Source organism: Lynx canadensis, chromosome A3 (genome assembly GCF_007474595.2).
Source record: "Lynx canadensis isolate LIC74 chromosome A3, mLynCan4.pri.v2, whole genome shotgun sequence".
Lineage (NCBI taxonomy): Eukaryota > Metazoa > Chordata > Mammalia > Carnivora > Felidae > Lynx > Lynx canadensis.
Window position 1 is genome coordinate 29503734 of NC_044305.1, and position 15000 is coordinate 29518733.

Sequence of the window (15000 nt, forward strand, 5' to 3'; positions counted from 1 at the left end):
TTATTATTTTAAATTAGCTTTATTAGACTAATATGAAAATTAGTGACCCAGTTTTCCATAGCGAGCACTCAAAATTTAAATACCCAGAGGAGATTTAAATTTCCATTTAATTCTTAAGAATTATTTAAAGGGCTGCCTGGGTGGTTCAGTTGGTTGAGCACCTGACTCTTGATTTTGGCTCAGATCATGCATGATCCCAGGGTTGTGGGATCAAGCCCCTTGTTGGGGTCTGCGCTGAGAGTGAAGCCTGTTTAAAATTCTCTCTCTCCCTCTGTCCCTCTCCCCTGCTTGTGCTCTCTCCCCCCCTCTCTAAAATAAAATTAAAAATTAAAAAAAAAAAGAATTACTTAAAAACTAGGAAAAAATTATACTTCAATAAAGTTGTTTGGAAAAAAAAACGGGGGACAGGATGTGAACTCAAGAATTTTTTTTAATGTTTATTTATTTATTTTGGGAGAGCGTGCAAGAGTGGGCAAAGGGGCAGAGAGGAGAGAGAGAATACCAAGCTGACAGTGCAGAGCCCCACATGGGGCTTGATCCCACAAACTGTGAAGTCATGTCCTGACCCAAAACCAAGAGTCAGATGTTTAACCAATTGAGCCAACCAGGCACTCTTCAAGATTTTTTAACAAGCAAATAGCAACTGCTGGGAATTTGCTGTAACAGTAATATGAAGTTTTTGTGTGTGTGTAATAACACAAAGATCAAAGGACCAATGGTATGTGTAAGATTTGAAAAAAGATGGTACCATGTTAAAATTTTAATATCTGTTAAGTTGGAATATTGGGAACTTCAGCATCTATTTTATTATTTTCTGTAACTTTGGAAATTTCATAATTCACATTTTTAAATTTTAAGCAAGCAAACAGGCCAGGATAGGTGAAATAAAAATAGCAAATGTTTAAAATTGTTAAAGTTGGGTAATGGGGCTTTTTTTCATATTTTGCGAAGTTTGACATTTTTGCATAAGTTGAAATTTCCCATAAAAAAAGTTTTAATTGAAAATTAAAAATTATGGCAGCGCCTGGATGGCTCAGTTGGTTGAACACCCAACTCTTGAGTTCAGCTCAGGTCTTGATCCCAGGGTCCATGGAATGGAGCCCCACTTCAGGCTCCACACCAAGCAGGAAGCCTGCCTGAGATTCCTTCTGTCTTCCTTTGCCCCTCTCCTCCTTGCTCACTCGCTCTCTCAAAAACAAAACAAACTAACAACAACAACAAAACACTAAAAAACACACCGGGCATGTAGCTGGCTCAATTGATCTCAAGGTCATAGGTTTGAGCCCCACATTGGATGTAGAGATTAATAAAATACATAAACTTCCTCTAAAACCTAAAAATTAAAACTTCATACATTTTTGTGTGTAATTTGCACATGCACAGAAAGTTTCTGGAAGGGCAAAGCAACAGTCAATAGAGAGAACTCTTCCTCGCTGCCTCAAACAGATATAATTTTTACAGCTTTCATTTAGTTCTCAGGTTCTCAGAATCCTGGAGCCCAAGCATGTCATTAAGATTTGTGGAGGGGGTGGAAGACAGCAGGGAGAACGGGGAGACAGCTGCTGCCGCCGGGGTCTAGGTATGAACAAAATAGGGCCGGGTTCATGACAGTAGCAGTGGGGGTAGAGAGGAGGGGACTGACTGAAGAACTATTCCAGAGGTAGAATTGACAGGACCTCACGAGCTCCTTTGAGAGCAAGAATCATCCTTCTTTGCTTAACGGGATTTCCCTCACAACGGAAGGGTGTGTGATTCCAAAGAGATTTCCTGTTATATTCCTTACTAAATTTTAGGAGGTAAAAATTCACATAGTTGAACTCAAGCATAGTTCGTTTAATGAACTACTGCAATCCCCTTTCGCTCTCTTCTAACTATGAACTTGACTGTCTCTTTATACCTTCGCTTATCAGTTAAATCAGTACATTTCTTTTTCGTTTTGTTGTTGACTAGGAGGATCTCTGTCATTGCAACCAAGAGTCCTGACTAGATTACATATACACAAACTTTTGCATGAATTACAGGTATTCATGTATCTCCTCTCTCCCCACAAGCTCTTATACTCCTAGGCCTTCAGCTTTAGAGTGAGGTGTAGCTAAAGCGAATACCCACTCACAATATTCCCTGCTTAATAACCTTTTATGGGCTCCAACGGTTTGCTGGGTGACTGTCCACACCTCTCCAACCTCAGTGATGATTCCCCTAGCACCCAGTGCTCCCAGGGTCCTTCCACTGACCATATTGCATGGTATTTGTTTGTGTGGTACACACGTCCCAGGCGAAGAGCTTCTTGCCTGAGGCTGTAGCTGAAGCTTTCCACAACCAGGAGCTCAGCTTTGCTCCCTGGGGAGAGCTCCCCTGGGGATTCCTGATGACGTCATGAAGAAGGAAGACAGATGACACAAAGGAAGGGCCACTCACTCCCTGAATCTAACCCACTATGTTCAGACGAACTCCAAGGACCCTCGTACATTGCCTCATCAAATTGCCTAAACAGGAAACTTCAGACCCCCATCCCCCCCACCACCACAGGGCACAGTAATGCCTTTTGGCCTCTGCAACATTCCTGCTATGGTAACGTCATTGAGCAAAGGTTTTTAGAGAACATGGGAATTTTTCGATATTCCCTGACAAATTTGAGGGTCTAAAAAAAAAAAAAGGGATTATCAGAGGACAAGAACATTAAGCAAAATAACTCATCCAGGCACTGACAGACCTCTGACTTCTGATGCTTTGTCAGGAGTTTCCTCACCAGGAAAGAACCACCCTGAATCTGCCCTTGCTGAGTCCCTGGAGGAAGGAGACAGGTGATTTGTTCACTGGGGATGTTAGCAGTGGGTCAAGGCCTGTGGTACAGGTGGGTCTGCTGTGGGCACTCCCTACTCTTTGTACTGTCAGGGAGAAAGAACTTCCTCTGTCCTACAGTCCTCCTAGAAGGATTTAGAATCAAACTGACATGAGAGATTAAGAGGAGAAAACCACATTAAAAAAGTTTTTTTTTAGTGTTTTTGAGAGATAAAGAGAGACAGAGACAGAGAGTGAACAGGGGAGGAGCAGACAGACAGGGAGACACAGAATCAGAAGCAGGCTCCAAGCACAGAGCCTGATGCGGGGCTTAAACTCACAAACCGCAAGATTGTGACCTGGGACGAAGTCGGACGTTCAACTGGCTGAGCCACCCAGGCGCCCCGAGAAAAATCACATTTAAAAGGCATGTGTACAGGGAATCCACATAGACAAGACATTCCAAGACAATGAAATTGCTGCCTCCAATAAGACAAAGGGGCAATGTGAGGCTCACTAGGAGGAGAAGGGGTAGGGGACTGAGGATACAAAGGGAAGAAAACTCATTAGCAAGGTGAAAAGAGATATTTGGAAAAAACAAGGTTGCTCTATTATGCAGATAAATTCCTTCATAAAGGGAGGGGGGTCTCTGTTAATTAATACTTCTCTTCCTGTTGCAGGCTCTCCTTTCCAATGTAAATTTAGGCAGTTGGGGGGGGGGGGCGGGGAGATAGCGTTTCCTGCATCGATTGCGTTTTCATTACTTTTAACTCGGAATAATCTTTGTGCCACAGTGGCACATTTTGGGGCATCTCATCCTGTACCCCTTCACTGTTTTCGGGATGCAAAGAACTGGCTGAGGCAGTGGGCATGGAGAAGGCATGATGGATCTGAGAGGCTGTAGGGATGAGGGAATGAGGGAGTCAAAACACGGAGGTCTCAAGCCTGGGAGACAGGTGAAAAGACCAGGTTTGTTTTAGGCTATGCCAAATTTAAATTCAAAGGCAAGTAGCGGGATCTAAAAAAATGAAAACAGGGGCGCCTGGGTGGCTCAGTCAGTTGACCCTCAACTTCAGCTCAGGTCATGATCTCAGGGTAAGTTCAAGCCCCACATCCGACTCGCTGCTGTCAGTACAAAGCCCACTTGGGATCCTCCGTCTCCCTCTCTTTCTCTGCCCTTCCCCCGCTGACGCTCTCTCAAAAATAAATATTTAAAACAAACAAACAAACTCATAGTTAACGAGAACAGACTGGTAGTTGGGTGACTGGAGAATGGGTGAAGGGGGTTGACAGGTACAAACTTCCAGTTGTAACATAAATAATCCTGGAGATGTACAGCATGGTAGCACGTTGACTACGTCCTGCATATTTTAAAGTTAGTGAGAGTCAATCTAAAAAGTTCTCATCACAGGAAAAAATACATAAGGTGATCGATGTTAACCAGACTTACGGAGGTGAACGCTTTCAAGTGTATACAAAGATCAAGCCATTAGTTGTACACCTGAAACTGATACAGTATTACATGTTAATTATATCTTAATTGAAAACAAGTTTTGTTTTTGTTTTTGTTTTTAACCCACGGTCAGACTTGACGGGAAAGGAGAGACGGGAGTGGGGCTGAAGATGAGGTCAGGATAAAGACCCAGGTTTGCAGCCCTTGCCCAGAAGGAAACAGCTCTCAGAGGCAGATTTGGAGGCGCCCGCGGAGAACGCGAACCGCCCAGAGCACAAGACTGCAGCTCATTACCGTGAAGGTTCTTAGCCTCCCTCGGTGCCCCCTTCCCTCTCCCCTTCCCAGAGTGGGGAGAAAGCAGGGTAGGGGGCGGTGGTTGCAGTGGTCTCTCCTGGTCCTCGAAAAGAGCGCCCCTTGGCGGGAGGGCCTGGTCTCGACCGCCAGTCTCTGGAAGACCTCGCAATTCCGGCGCAGACGGGCCGCGCCATTTTCCCCCCTTCTGGCGCCCGGCGCCCCAGGCTGCTCAACCAGATAAGAGGCGCTCTGCTCCCGGAACCTGAGCAAGGAAGCCGGGCCCCCAGCGCGGACTTCTCGCCCCAAAGGCAGCTAGGCTGCCGCTCACAGAGGACGCGCTTCCCGGGAGCCTAAAGCTGCCTTGTCCGGGACGCTAAGCCGGAAGCCGTGCCGCCCGCTTCCGCGCGCCAGCCGGAAGTGCCTGCCACCCGAGGCAAAGGGGCTTCCTGTGGGTCATGCGTGCGGCTCGGCATGGCGGCCCCCTTAGCCGGGAAGAAGATCGTGTTTGTCACGGGGAACGCCAAGAAGCTGGAGGAGGTGCCGGGAGGGCGCGGGAGGCCGACCAGTAGGCGGCTGGGGGGTAGCGTGTGGCAGGGCCCGCTGAGGATAGGGCGGAGAGAAGCGGTCTCCAGGTGGAGGGGGCACGGAGAGGCGGACCCGGGCGTGTGGAACGGGCTGGGCCTCGTGGAGTGAAACAGCCTTGTGTGCGGAGTGGGGCGGCCGGTGGTTGGCCTTGATAGAATGAAGGCGTTGACAGATCCGGGCTTGTGAGCTCGGGGTTGCGGGAGCCAAAGGAATGCCGGGTCCATAGTACCTGTCCCAGTGGTCACCTATTAAGCTAGACCCCAAACCGTGCCTCTTGACACCCCTCGAGCTGATCCAGGCCGCCCTGCGGACCCAGGAGTGCCAGACAACGCGTGGGGCAGGCATCCAAATTGAGCCGTCCACGCCCCACCACGGTTCAGAAATGTGGTCCTCAGCCTCTCCAAGCCTGTTTCCTTCTCTGTGAAATGGGGATGATTTGAGAGGTCTGTTTCACAAACCAGTTGGGTGGAAGAGTGAGAGAGGCAATGGATCCAGAGTTCCTGCCTCTGGGAATTTGTGGCTAGCTGTGAGGATTCTGCGGGTGGACGGATAGCCTTTGGCAGCACGTAATAGGGACACCAGAAGTTTATATAAACCACCAGGTGACTTTTCCTAGTAATACAATGTTACAATGTGATGTCTCACAAGACTTGAGCCTCTCAAGGGCCTATCTGGTCCTTGTAGTTCTCTCTGGATGCTCATCCCTTTCCTGCTGGTGTTTTTCTGCTTCCTTCCCTCCTGCTGGAGGGGGCAGTGAGGCTTCTGCCATGCATTAGCTCTGATTAGCTTTGCTTTGGTCAAGGGTTTGCCCCTGCTCAGTCAGCCATGGCCAAGGAGGTGAGTCATGGTGCAAAATCGGTGACATCCGCTAGATATGTCTGAGGCAGACCAGTGGGATGCAGTCATTAGGGGCCCCTTCATTTGTCTGCAGTATAGAGAATGATAGCACTTCTGTACCAGTACAGGGTGTCCTACTCAGGAGCCAGAGCCCTGTGCTAACGAAAAGTTTGGGATCTTGAGGCCAGACCAGTCAAACAGACAAGTAGTGACATGCTGAACAGAGCACCATCACAAAGGAAATTCTGTTGAACAGTTCTCAAAATATAAATATTTGTAGGGGCGCCTGGGTGGCGCAGTTGGTTAAGTGTCTAACTTTTGAGCTTGGCTCAGGTCATGATCTCACAGTTGGTGAGTTCGAGCCCTGCATCAGGCTGTGTGCTGATGGCATGGAACCTGCTTGGGATTCTGTCTCTCCCTCTCTCTGCCGCTCCCCAGCTTGTGCGCTCTCTCTCTCAAAACAAATAAATAAACTTAAAAAAAAAAAAAAAAAGGAAAGAAAGTTCAAAATATAAATGTTTGTGATCTAGTTAACATATACTTTATTAACGCATTAAAGGATTCAATCTAGCAGTGTGTAATTACCATACTTTTATTTTATTCATTTATTATTTTTTTAATGTTTATTTATTTTTGAGATAGAGAGTGACAGAGCACGAACGGGGGGTGGGGAGGTAGAGAGAAGGAGACACAGAATCCAAAGCAGGCTCCAGGCTCTAAGCTGTCAGCACAGAGCCCAACTCGGGGCTCAAACTCACTTAATCGTGAGATCATGACCTGCACTGAAGTTGGAGGCTTAACCAATCGAGCCACCCAGGCGCCCCTGTTACCCTAATTTTAAAAGAGTATTGTAAATATTGTGAGATTCTGCTATAGCTATAATGGAATATGACAACATGTGTGATTTTATTTTTTATTTTTAGAGAGAGAGTGAGCAGAAGAGAGGGCAGAGGGAGAGAATCCTAAGAAGGCTTCGCACTTACTATGGAGCCTGATGCAGGGCTCAATCCCACAACCCTGGGATCATGACCTGAGCTGAAACGGATGCTCAACCCCACATGTGTGATTTTAATAGATTTGAAGGTCACAGGAACTGCTGATGCCGTTTTGGTTTTCTATATTCACAATTGGAAAAGATGCTAAATTTCAGCTAGGGAGTAGTGAAAATAAAAAGGTATTTTTTCCCATCCAGGTTTACAGGCTTCTTGAATTCTGGGTAACCCCTGATCGAGAACTGGAATAGGAGGCTAGGTAGAGTTGCAGGGAGCGGTGAGAAGGGGAGAAGGTATTCCGGGTAGCTGGTTAACGTGAACAGAGAGACCTGAAGTAGGAGGGGTAGGAGGCTGAGCAGATGGGGAAGCTGACCTGCTGGAGTGGGGCCCTGAAGTCTGGAGTGAGGCTCATGGGCCTAATTTGGTAAGCCTGAGGGGACTGGCCCGAGAATTACCTGAAGAGAAAAGTGGACGACAGCTTGTGTAGTATTGGGAAATTGTTAACAAATGGTGATAAATGTTCTTTCATTTTGGAACAGGTCATTCAGATTCTGGGAGATAAGTTTCCATGCACTTTGGTGGCACAGAAAATTGACCGTATGTCTCTGTTTTGTTTTATTTTTGAAAACTCGTTCCATTTCTCTGTCTCCCTGTGACCTGACTCTCTGTGTGTCTGTTTCTCCAATAAGTGCCAGAGTACCAGGGAGAGCCTGATGAGATTTCCATACAGAAGTGTCAGGAGGCAGCTCGCCAGGTGCTTGTTCCTCGCGTGTCCCATACTTGTTCCTCTTGTCCTGGGGGCTCCTGGGGGCTGTGCCTGCTGGGCTCAGGCAGAGAATAATAGGGTGGGCACAGTTGGTCAAAACTTCAAGGACCTGCCCAGGCCAGCTAGAGTGGGGCCAATTAATGTTTCTTTCTTCTCAACATTGACTGCATAGTATCTCCCAGACCACCACCACACACACACACACACACACACTTCTCTCTCTGATTTTCAGATACATACATTCCAGTCCCTACATTGTCCCCATACACATCTATCTACCACTGCACTCACACATCTCTGTGGAATTGAGAAAGAGCACTTTATGAAGAGCCTGAGTGTGAATCTCAGCTTTCAGCTCTCCTGTTGCTGTGCCTGGAATAAGCTTTACAACCTGCCAAGTTTTTGGTGTTCCTATCTCTAAAGTGAAGATAAGAGATTACCCAAGGGCTGTTTCCTGTAGCTGTTTCCTGCTGCTACAGATCACAACTAGCTGTGTGTCTGGCCCCAGCCAGGGTGGCCTAGGAATTCAGGCTAGGGACAGGGCCCACTCCTGGTCACAGGTCTCAGGGCTCCATTTCCATGTGCTGCAGGTGCAGGGGCCCGTACTGGTGGAGGACACCTGTCTGTGCTTCAACGCCCTTGGGGGCCTCCCTGGCCCCTACATGTGAGTGCTCCCCTTGCAGGCGCCTGGCCACAAAACCACCTGAACTTTGAAATGATTGGTTACCTAATACTGTGGGTCATTCACTGTCTTGGTGTCAGCACCAATATTTCACATTGTCCCGAGAAGGGATTAGGGATGGGGGAGAGGCATGCCTTTCTTTCTTTTGTAAAGTGTGAGAATGTGATTGTGTAAGTGGAGATGGGCAAGAGGAACCCACCTGCTGGAGAGGTACATTCGTGGCAGATCGATTTCAGGAAAAAGGAAATAAGGAAGTTGAGATCTGAAAATGGATTTCCTTAAAACTATCCAGCGCCCCGGACACCCTCAGATGGTCCTTGTGTATCTCTAGGATACAAATACCCCGATTTGAATACCCTTGGCCGGGGTTGGAGGACATACGCACAGAAGTGCTTTTGCTGGGTTTTGGATCTGTATATGTTGAGCTTTTGGATCGCCAGTATGTCTGCCAGGGCAGCTGCACCTTACGTATATTGCACCATACCCTCACCAGCGCTTATTAGGGCTTCAGTGTTTTGCAGTGTGGGGGATGTGAAGTGTTAGCCACATTTGGTTTTAGTTTGCGTTTTTCTAATTACCAGTGAGGTTGAGGTCTTCACAGGTTTATTGATCTGTGCATTGCCTGTATGCCTCCATCCTTTTTCCTATTACTTCTCTTCATTTTGAATGACGGCGTTTTCTGTCCTGTCATATGGCCGTCCCAGGGCTCTACTCCCTGGGGAGTGCAGCCCAGAGAAGATGGTAGGAAGCTCCAGCTGCTCCTGTTGTCTGATTCACCTTCGTTTCTCTTGCAGAAAGTGGTTTCTGGAGAAGTTAAAGCCTGAAGGTATTAATCTCCTTTATTATCTCTTCTTTTATCTATTGGGAATTGAGAATCTGGAGGTGGTCCAGTGGAGGAATCCCAACTAGTAATCAGGAATCTCAGGTTCTAGCCCCCACCATGGAGCCTGTGTTCATCTGTTTCACTATCTATAAGAGCAGCTGCCACTCTCCCTACACACACCCAGCTCCAGGGAGCTCTGAGAAGATGGGAGTGGGAGTGGGGATGCTGTGAGTTTTGGAGACAAAGGCGCTGCAGTTTATTCTGGCTGAGAGGGCTGGCCCTATTGACTGCTGGCCTGTCCTTGCCTTAGCGAGGGCCTGGGCTGGGGGCTGGGGGACTGGCCGCCCCTTGCATACCCTGTCACGTTGTGGGCCAAAATGTCCCCTCCTTAGGTGCTTTAAAAACACTTTATATTATGGAGCATTTCAAACATATACAGTAGTAGAATAGAATAATGAGCTCCATGTGCCCGTCACCCAATTTCCAGGGTTATAAGCACGGAACCTATCTGACGACATGTATAAGCTCTCCAAATTTGGTGGCTCCCCCATCCAGGGACTCAGGGATGGGGAGTAAGGCTGGGAGCTGAGCTGCACAGCCATCACTGTATCCCCCCCCCACAGGTCTCCACCAGCTCCTGGCTGGGTTTGAGGACAAGTCAGCCTATGCGCTCTGCACGTTTGCACTCAGCACCGGGGACCCCAGCGAGCCAGTGCGCCTGTTCAGGGGCCGGACCTCGGTGCGTACGAATAATAGTTCCCCCATATGCCGCCAGAGGGTGCTGTGGCTTGAGCCGATGGCCCAGGGTCTAATGCAGGAGGGTGGTGGGAAGGGCCCTCCTGGCCAGTTAGTTCCCAGAGCTTTGCCCAGGCATGCCCCTGGGCATGACAACCAGAAGTGCTGTCAATCCCCAAATCTATTTGACCTCTGAGGTTTCTGGGATACACACAGTGGCTCATGGCTGTTGAGGCCTGGTATACCTAGAGCTCTGCACTGTGTGCCCTTCTAGGAAGCAGATATGGAACTGAAGGTGACAACTCCCAGAGCTACATGGACAACCCCAGTTGCTTCCAGCTCAAGTCTTTTTATCTAACTGCTGAGGCTATAGCTTCCCTTGAGCATCTCGCAGCCTTTCCAACTTTTCATGTTCCTGTGCAATCTTCTTCCCCTAGCTCATTCCTTCCTTGGCTGCCCTCGAACACACCCATGCCTGCCTAGCACACCCTTGGGTTCAGAAACACACCCCTGTGCTTCTCACAGGATCCAGACCACCTTCTGGGCTGGCCTGCTCCCCTGACAGTGCGGCTGTTCCATCCTTGTGTCGGGAGGATGCATTCTGGCACATCACTCCTCTGCCAGTACCTTCTCATGATAAAATCCAGAGTCTCCTGTGGCCCACAGAGCCATACCCCAGAGGCTCCTCTGGGGGTTGCCCACAGACATCTCATCATGCCCTGCTGGTTACATTTTTTTTTTTTTTTTTTTTTTTTTAATTTTAGAGAGAGTGTGTGCAGGGGAGAAGGGGCAGAGGGAGAGAGAGAATGTGTGCCCTGTTGTACAACAGATCTCTAGAACTTTTTCATCCTGCAAAATTGAAACTATACCCATTGAGCAAAAACTCCCCTTTTCCCCTCCCCACTAAACCCTGGCAACTGGTATTCCACTTTTGTTTCTAAGAGTTTGGCAACTTCAGGCCCCTCCTATAAGTGGAATCCTACATACAGTATTTGTCTTTTTTGTGGCTGGCTCATTTCTTAGTATAATGTCCGTCATGGATCATTTGTGTTGTAGCATGTGACAGAATTCCTGCTTTTTATTGAGGCTGAATAATATCCATTGTATGTATATTCACATTTGTTTTGTCCATTTATCCATCGTGGGCGTTTCAATTGCGTCCACATTCGGCTATTGTGAATAATGCTGCTATGAACATGGGTGTGCAGATACCTCTTGAGATCTTGTGTTCAGTTCTTTTGGCTGAACAGAGCCAGGATTGCTGGATCATAATTGCTGGGAAAAATTAGTCGTAGTTGTCTTCTACTTTCACAGAAATGTTCTCTAGAAAATCAGAAGTATGAATGACTGCAGGCCCTGCTGATGGGGCTTGCTCCCTGGGGTCCCTGTTCCCTATTTCCTGTTGTCTCCGCAGCTCTGGCTGCTTCACGCACTTTGTTGCTGGCCAGCCTCTGCTTTCGCTGAGGTGGCTTTGTTTCTTCTGGTTTTGGTCTCACTCGAGCTTTCTAAACCCAGTCACGTTGTCTTTTCTGCAACGCCCGTGCCAAGCCCTTCCCCATCTTGGGTCCTGACACCAGCTGTGTCTACCACCTGGAGTGTTCTTGCCCAGCACTGTATGTGGCTAAAGTGTCTCCTCATGGAGTTCCTCATCTAGGTTACTCCATGCTGTTGTTCTTGAGCCCAGCTTCCTGTCTGTTCCCTCAAAGGCACTTTGCATTTGGTAATCGTTAATCTGTTGACTGGTGGAAAGCCTGTTTTGCGTAAGAGACCCATTCTATGAGGGTAAGGCTGGGCCTGCTATTACCCCAGTGCTGAGAACACTACCTGCCCCACCGTTTGTGGTGTGGGTGAGGTTCAGAGTGGTCAGCTGTGGGCCTTGGTCACATAGCTCCCCACTGGCGGTAGCAGAATTTGCCTTTGGTCTGAACAGTTTGGCAGTTATGGCTACTGGCTCATCCTCATCCTCTACCGCTTCCCTTGTATTTATTTTTTTTTAAGTTTATTTACTTTGAGAGAGAGAGAGAGAAAGACCAAGAGAGCAAGTAGAGGAGGAGGAGAGGGAGAGGGAGAGGGAGAGGGAGGATCTGAAGCTGTAAGCACAGAGCCTTACGCAAGGCTCAAACTCCTGAACTGTGAAATCACAACTCCAGCAGAAACCTAGATGGATGCTTCACTGACTGAGCCACGCAGGCACCCCTTCCCTTGTATTTTTAAGATTATTATTATTGTTATTATTTTTAAATTTTTAAATTTATTTTGAGAGAGACAGAGCACGAGCAGGGAAGGGGCAGAAAGAGAGGGAGAGAATCTCCAACAGGCTTCACGCTTTCAGTGTAGAGCCCAGTGCGGGGCTCGAGCTCACAAACCGTGAGATTGTGATCTGAGCCGAAATCAAGAATCCGAAATCAAGAGCTTAACTGACTGAGCCACCCAGGAGCCCCTTATTATTTTTTAACTTTTATGGCAACATGACAGCTCATGATGCTGAGTTAAATTGTTCTTTGTTAACATTATTCTGTTGGAATTTGCCTATTACAGCCAGTATTTACTGAACTCATTTGTGTATTGGACACTGTGCTAAGTGATTTCTGTTTCTTCATTTAATTATTAGGGCCTCCTTTGTATTTTGAGAAATGCAGCAATTTATTTCACTTAGCATAATAAAAATGAGCGCCTGGGTGGCTCAGTTGGTCAAGCATCCAATTCCTGATTTCAGCTTAGGTCATGATTTCACTATTGTGAGATCGAGCCCCACATCAAGGGACAGTGCAGAGCCTGCTTGGGATTCTCTCTCTACCTCTCCCCTGCTCGTGCTCTCTCTCTCTCTCTCTCTATCACTAAAAATAAAACATTTGTTTAAAAAAATTGAGTATTGAGTAGCAGGCAGAGGGCTTCTTTGCATAGTTTGGCACCTTATAACTTCTATTAAGAGAAAATGTTTTCTGTCAGTTTTTCCAAGTTGACTTTCTTCTTTATTGAGGTCACAGTTTGTGAAAGCTAGGGAGGGCAGGTGGCCCCAGGGGTATCAGTGTATCTGTGGGCTCAAGTTTGTCATTCTTCCGTGTGTCTGTGTGTGTGTCTGTGTGTGTGTGTGTGTGTGTGTGTGTGTGTGTGAGAGAGAGAGAGAGAGAGAGAGAGAGAGAGACAGAGAGAGAGAGAGGAGAGCTGCCCCACTGCATATTATTTGTGTATTCAGCAAACATTTGCAGGTACCATGGACCCCTTGAAACCATATCTTTTGAGTAAATGGGGCTTAACCAAACTGAACTCACACTGGCTACTACCCTTCTCCTAGTGCATCTCCTCTATGGCCAGTGACATACCTGTCCCTCCCTTTCGTCTGGCAGGGCCGGATTGTGGTGCCCCGAGGCTGCCGGGACTTCGGCTGGGATCCTTGTTTTCAGCCTGATGGATACGAGCAGACGTAAGGAGCTCCATTTTCTCCCAGGGATGTGGGGTCAGGATAGCCACAGTCTGGGTTGGGTCAGCGCCCCGCCTCAGTGCAGGCACGCAGGCTCGGGCGGGGCCAGGCCACGGGCTGCCGTTCCAGCCGAAGGCAGCTCCGCTGGGGTGGACTCAAGGAATCCGAGTGGGCCAGTCTCCAGCGTAGGGGCAGCCGGGCGGAGCTGGGAGTCCTGGGCGCCCGGGCTCCAGCTCGCCATGGAGCAGCTGCCGGACTGCAGTGCTTTCCCCTTTCCGCCCTGACAGTTCTGTGGGATGATTCGACTTCCCTATCTGGTTTGGAAAAGCGTTAATATTTATAGCCTCTGGTGGGCACCGCATGAAACCCCCACGGTGCCAGGCGTTCTCAGTGTGTCACGGAAACCCACCCCCTTTATTTACACTGGACATGTTGGCCATTATTGGAGTCAAGTGTTCCAGGCTAGAGGGGCCCTTAGGGATTGTGGCCTGGGGCCTCACAATAATCAAACAGGGCTGAGGACAACATGAAGCCCCACCGTCCCAAGAATGCAAGGGACAGAAATGCTCTATGTCGCTCTGTTCAATCCAACACGTGGTTAGGGTGGCTGAGGTACTGAAATTATTTTTATTCCATTGTGGTAGATTTCAATTCAAATGGCCGCTTGTGGCTAGTGGCCACATAGTGGACAGCACGGCTCTAAAGTACCCAAGTGGGGTGTGGGATTCTCACCTCACTAGAGTCCTGATGTGGAGGAGTGGCCACTGGCTGGCTGTCCCGTGCCACCCCCGCAGTACATGAGAGGAGACTGTCGTATTTGCTCTGTCAGGCCCCACTGCTTCCTGTCAACAGATGACAAAGCTGATCAAATATGCAGCTTATCCCCCAGTCCCTGGCTTCCCTTAATGACTTTTGGACAGTAGAGCAAATCTAACATCTTTCCGCACTCATTAATATGGGTTTCCAGCTACAGGGGAATTTAAAACTCTCTCCAGTTTTTTAAAAAATTAACCCTGGCTGTCAGGAGCTGGTGGCCCCGCCACCCTTTCCTGGTGACTCTTTGAGCTTGGGGCTCCGAGGCAGGTGAGGGATGCACACCCCCTGAATCCGGGCTCCTCTAAACTGCTGCTGTTGCCCCTTAGGTACGCAGAGATGCCCAAAGCTGAGAAGAACACCATCTCCCATCGCTTCCGGGCCCTGCTTGAGCTGCAGAAATACTTTGGCAGCCTGAGTCCTCCGGTAGCCGGTGACAGTCACCCTGGCGGGGGATCTGGGGAAAGCTAGCCCAAAACCTCCCCCATCAGGCACCCCTCCAAGTACTTCCTTCAGGGTTCCCACTTGCTAGGGGTGTTGAGACCACCTCACCAGCCCTGCTTGGAGGAGCAGCTGGCTCTGCTTGGAGAAACTTTGGGCAGGGACACCATTTTCTTGCCCTCGGGGATTCAGTGGTCCCTCCTGCAGCCCCTGGCTTAGGATCCTAAAAGGACCTTGGATGTTATCCTGGCCACATCAGGATGGAGGTTTCGGGAAGAACCACACAAATAGCCCTAGATGTGTAAAAAATGCAACAAGTAAGAGTACTGGAAGACACTTGCCTCCAAAATAAACGATACGTCCATTTTGAAACCTGC

The 15000-nt window shown here is 48.4% G+C and overlaps 1 protein-coding gene across 3 annotated transcripts; it reads left to right on the top strand.

Moving 5' to 3' along the window:
* The first annotated feature begins 4923 nt into the window (after positions 1-4923).
* On the top strand, positions 4924-15000 carry ITPA (inosine triphosphatase). 3 transcript variants are annotated; one of them, XM_030309962.1, is made up of 8 exons: positions 4927-5065; positions 7482-7539; positions 7632-7696; positions 8299-8372; positions 9185-9216; positions 9837-9952; positions 13296-13372; positions 14512-15000. In XM_030309962.1, the coding sequence occupies exons 1-8, from the start codon at positions 5000-5002 to the stop codon at positions 14651-14653; spliced, it is 630 nt and encodes a 209-aa protein (XP_030165822.1). In that variant the 5' UTR covers positions 4927-4999; the 3' UTR covers positions 14654-15000. The 3 variants fall into 3 exon arrangements, with proteins under 3 accessions (XP_030165823.1, XP_030165822.1, XP_030165826.1); XM_030309963.1 differs by lacking the exon at positions 7482-7539 and having other exon boundaries at positions 4924-5065; XM_030309966.1 differs by lacking the exons at positions 4927-5065; positions 7632-7696 and having other exon boundaries at positions 7427-7539.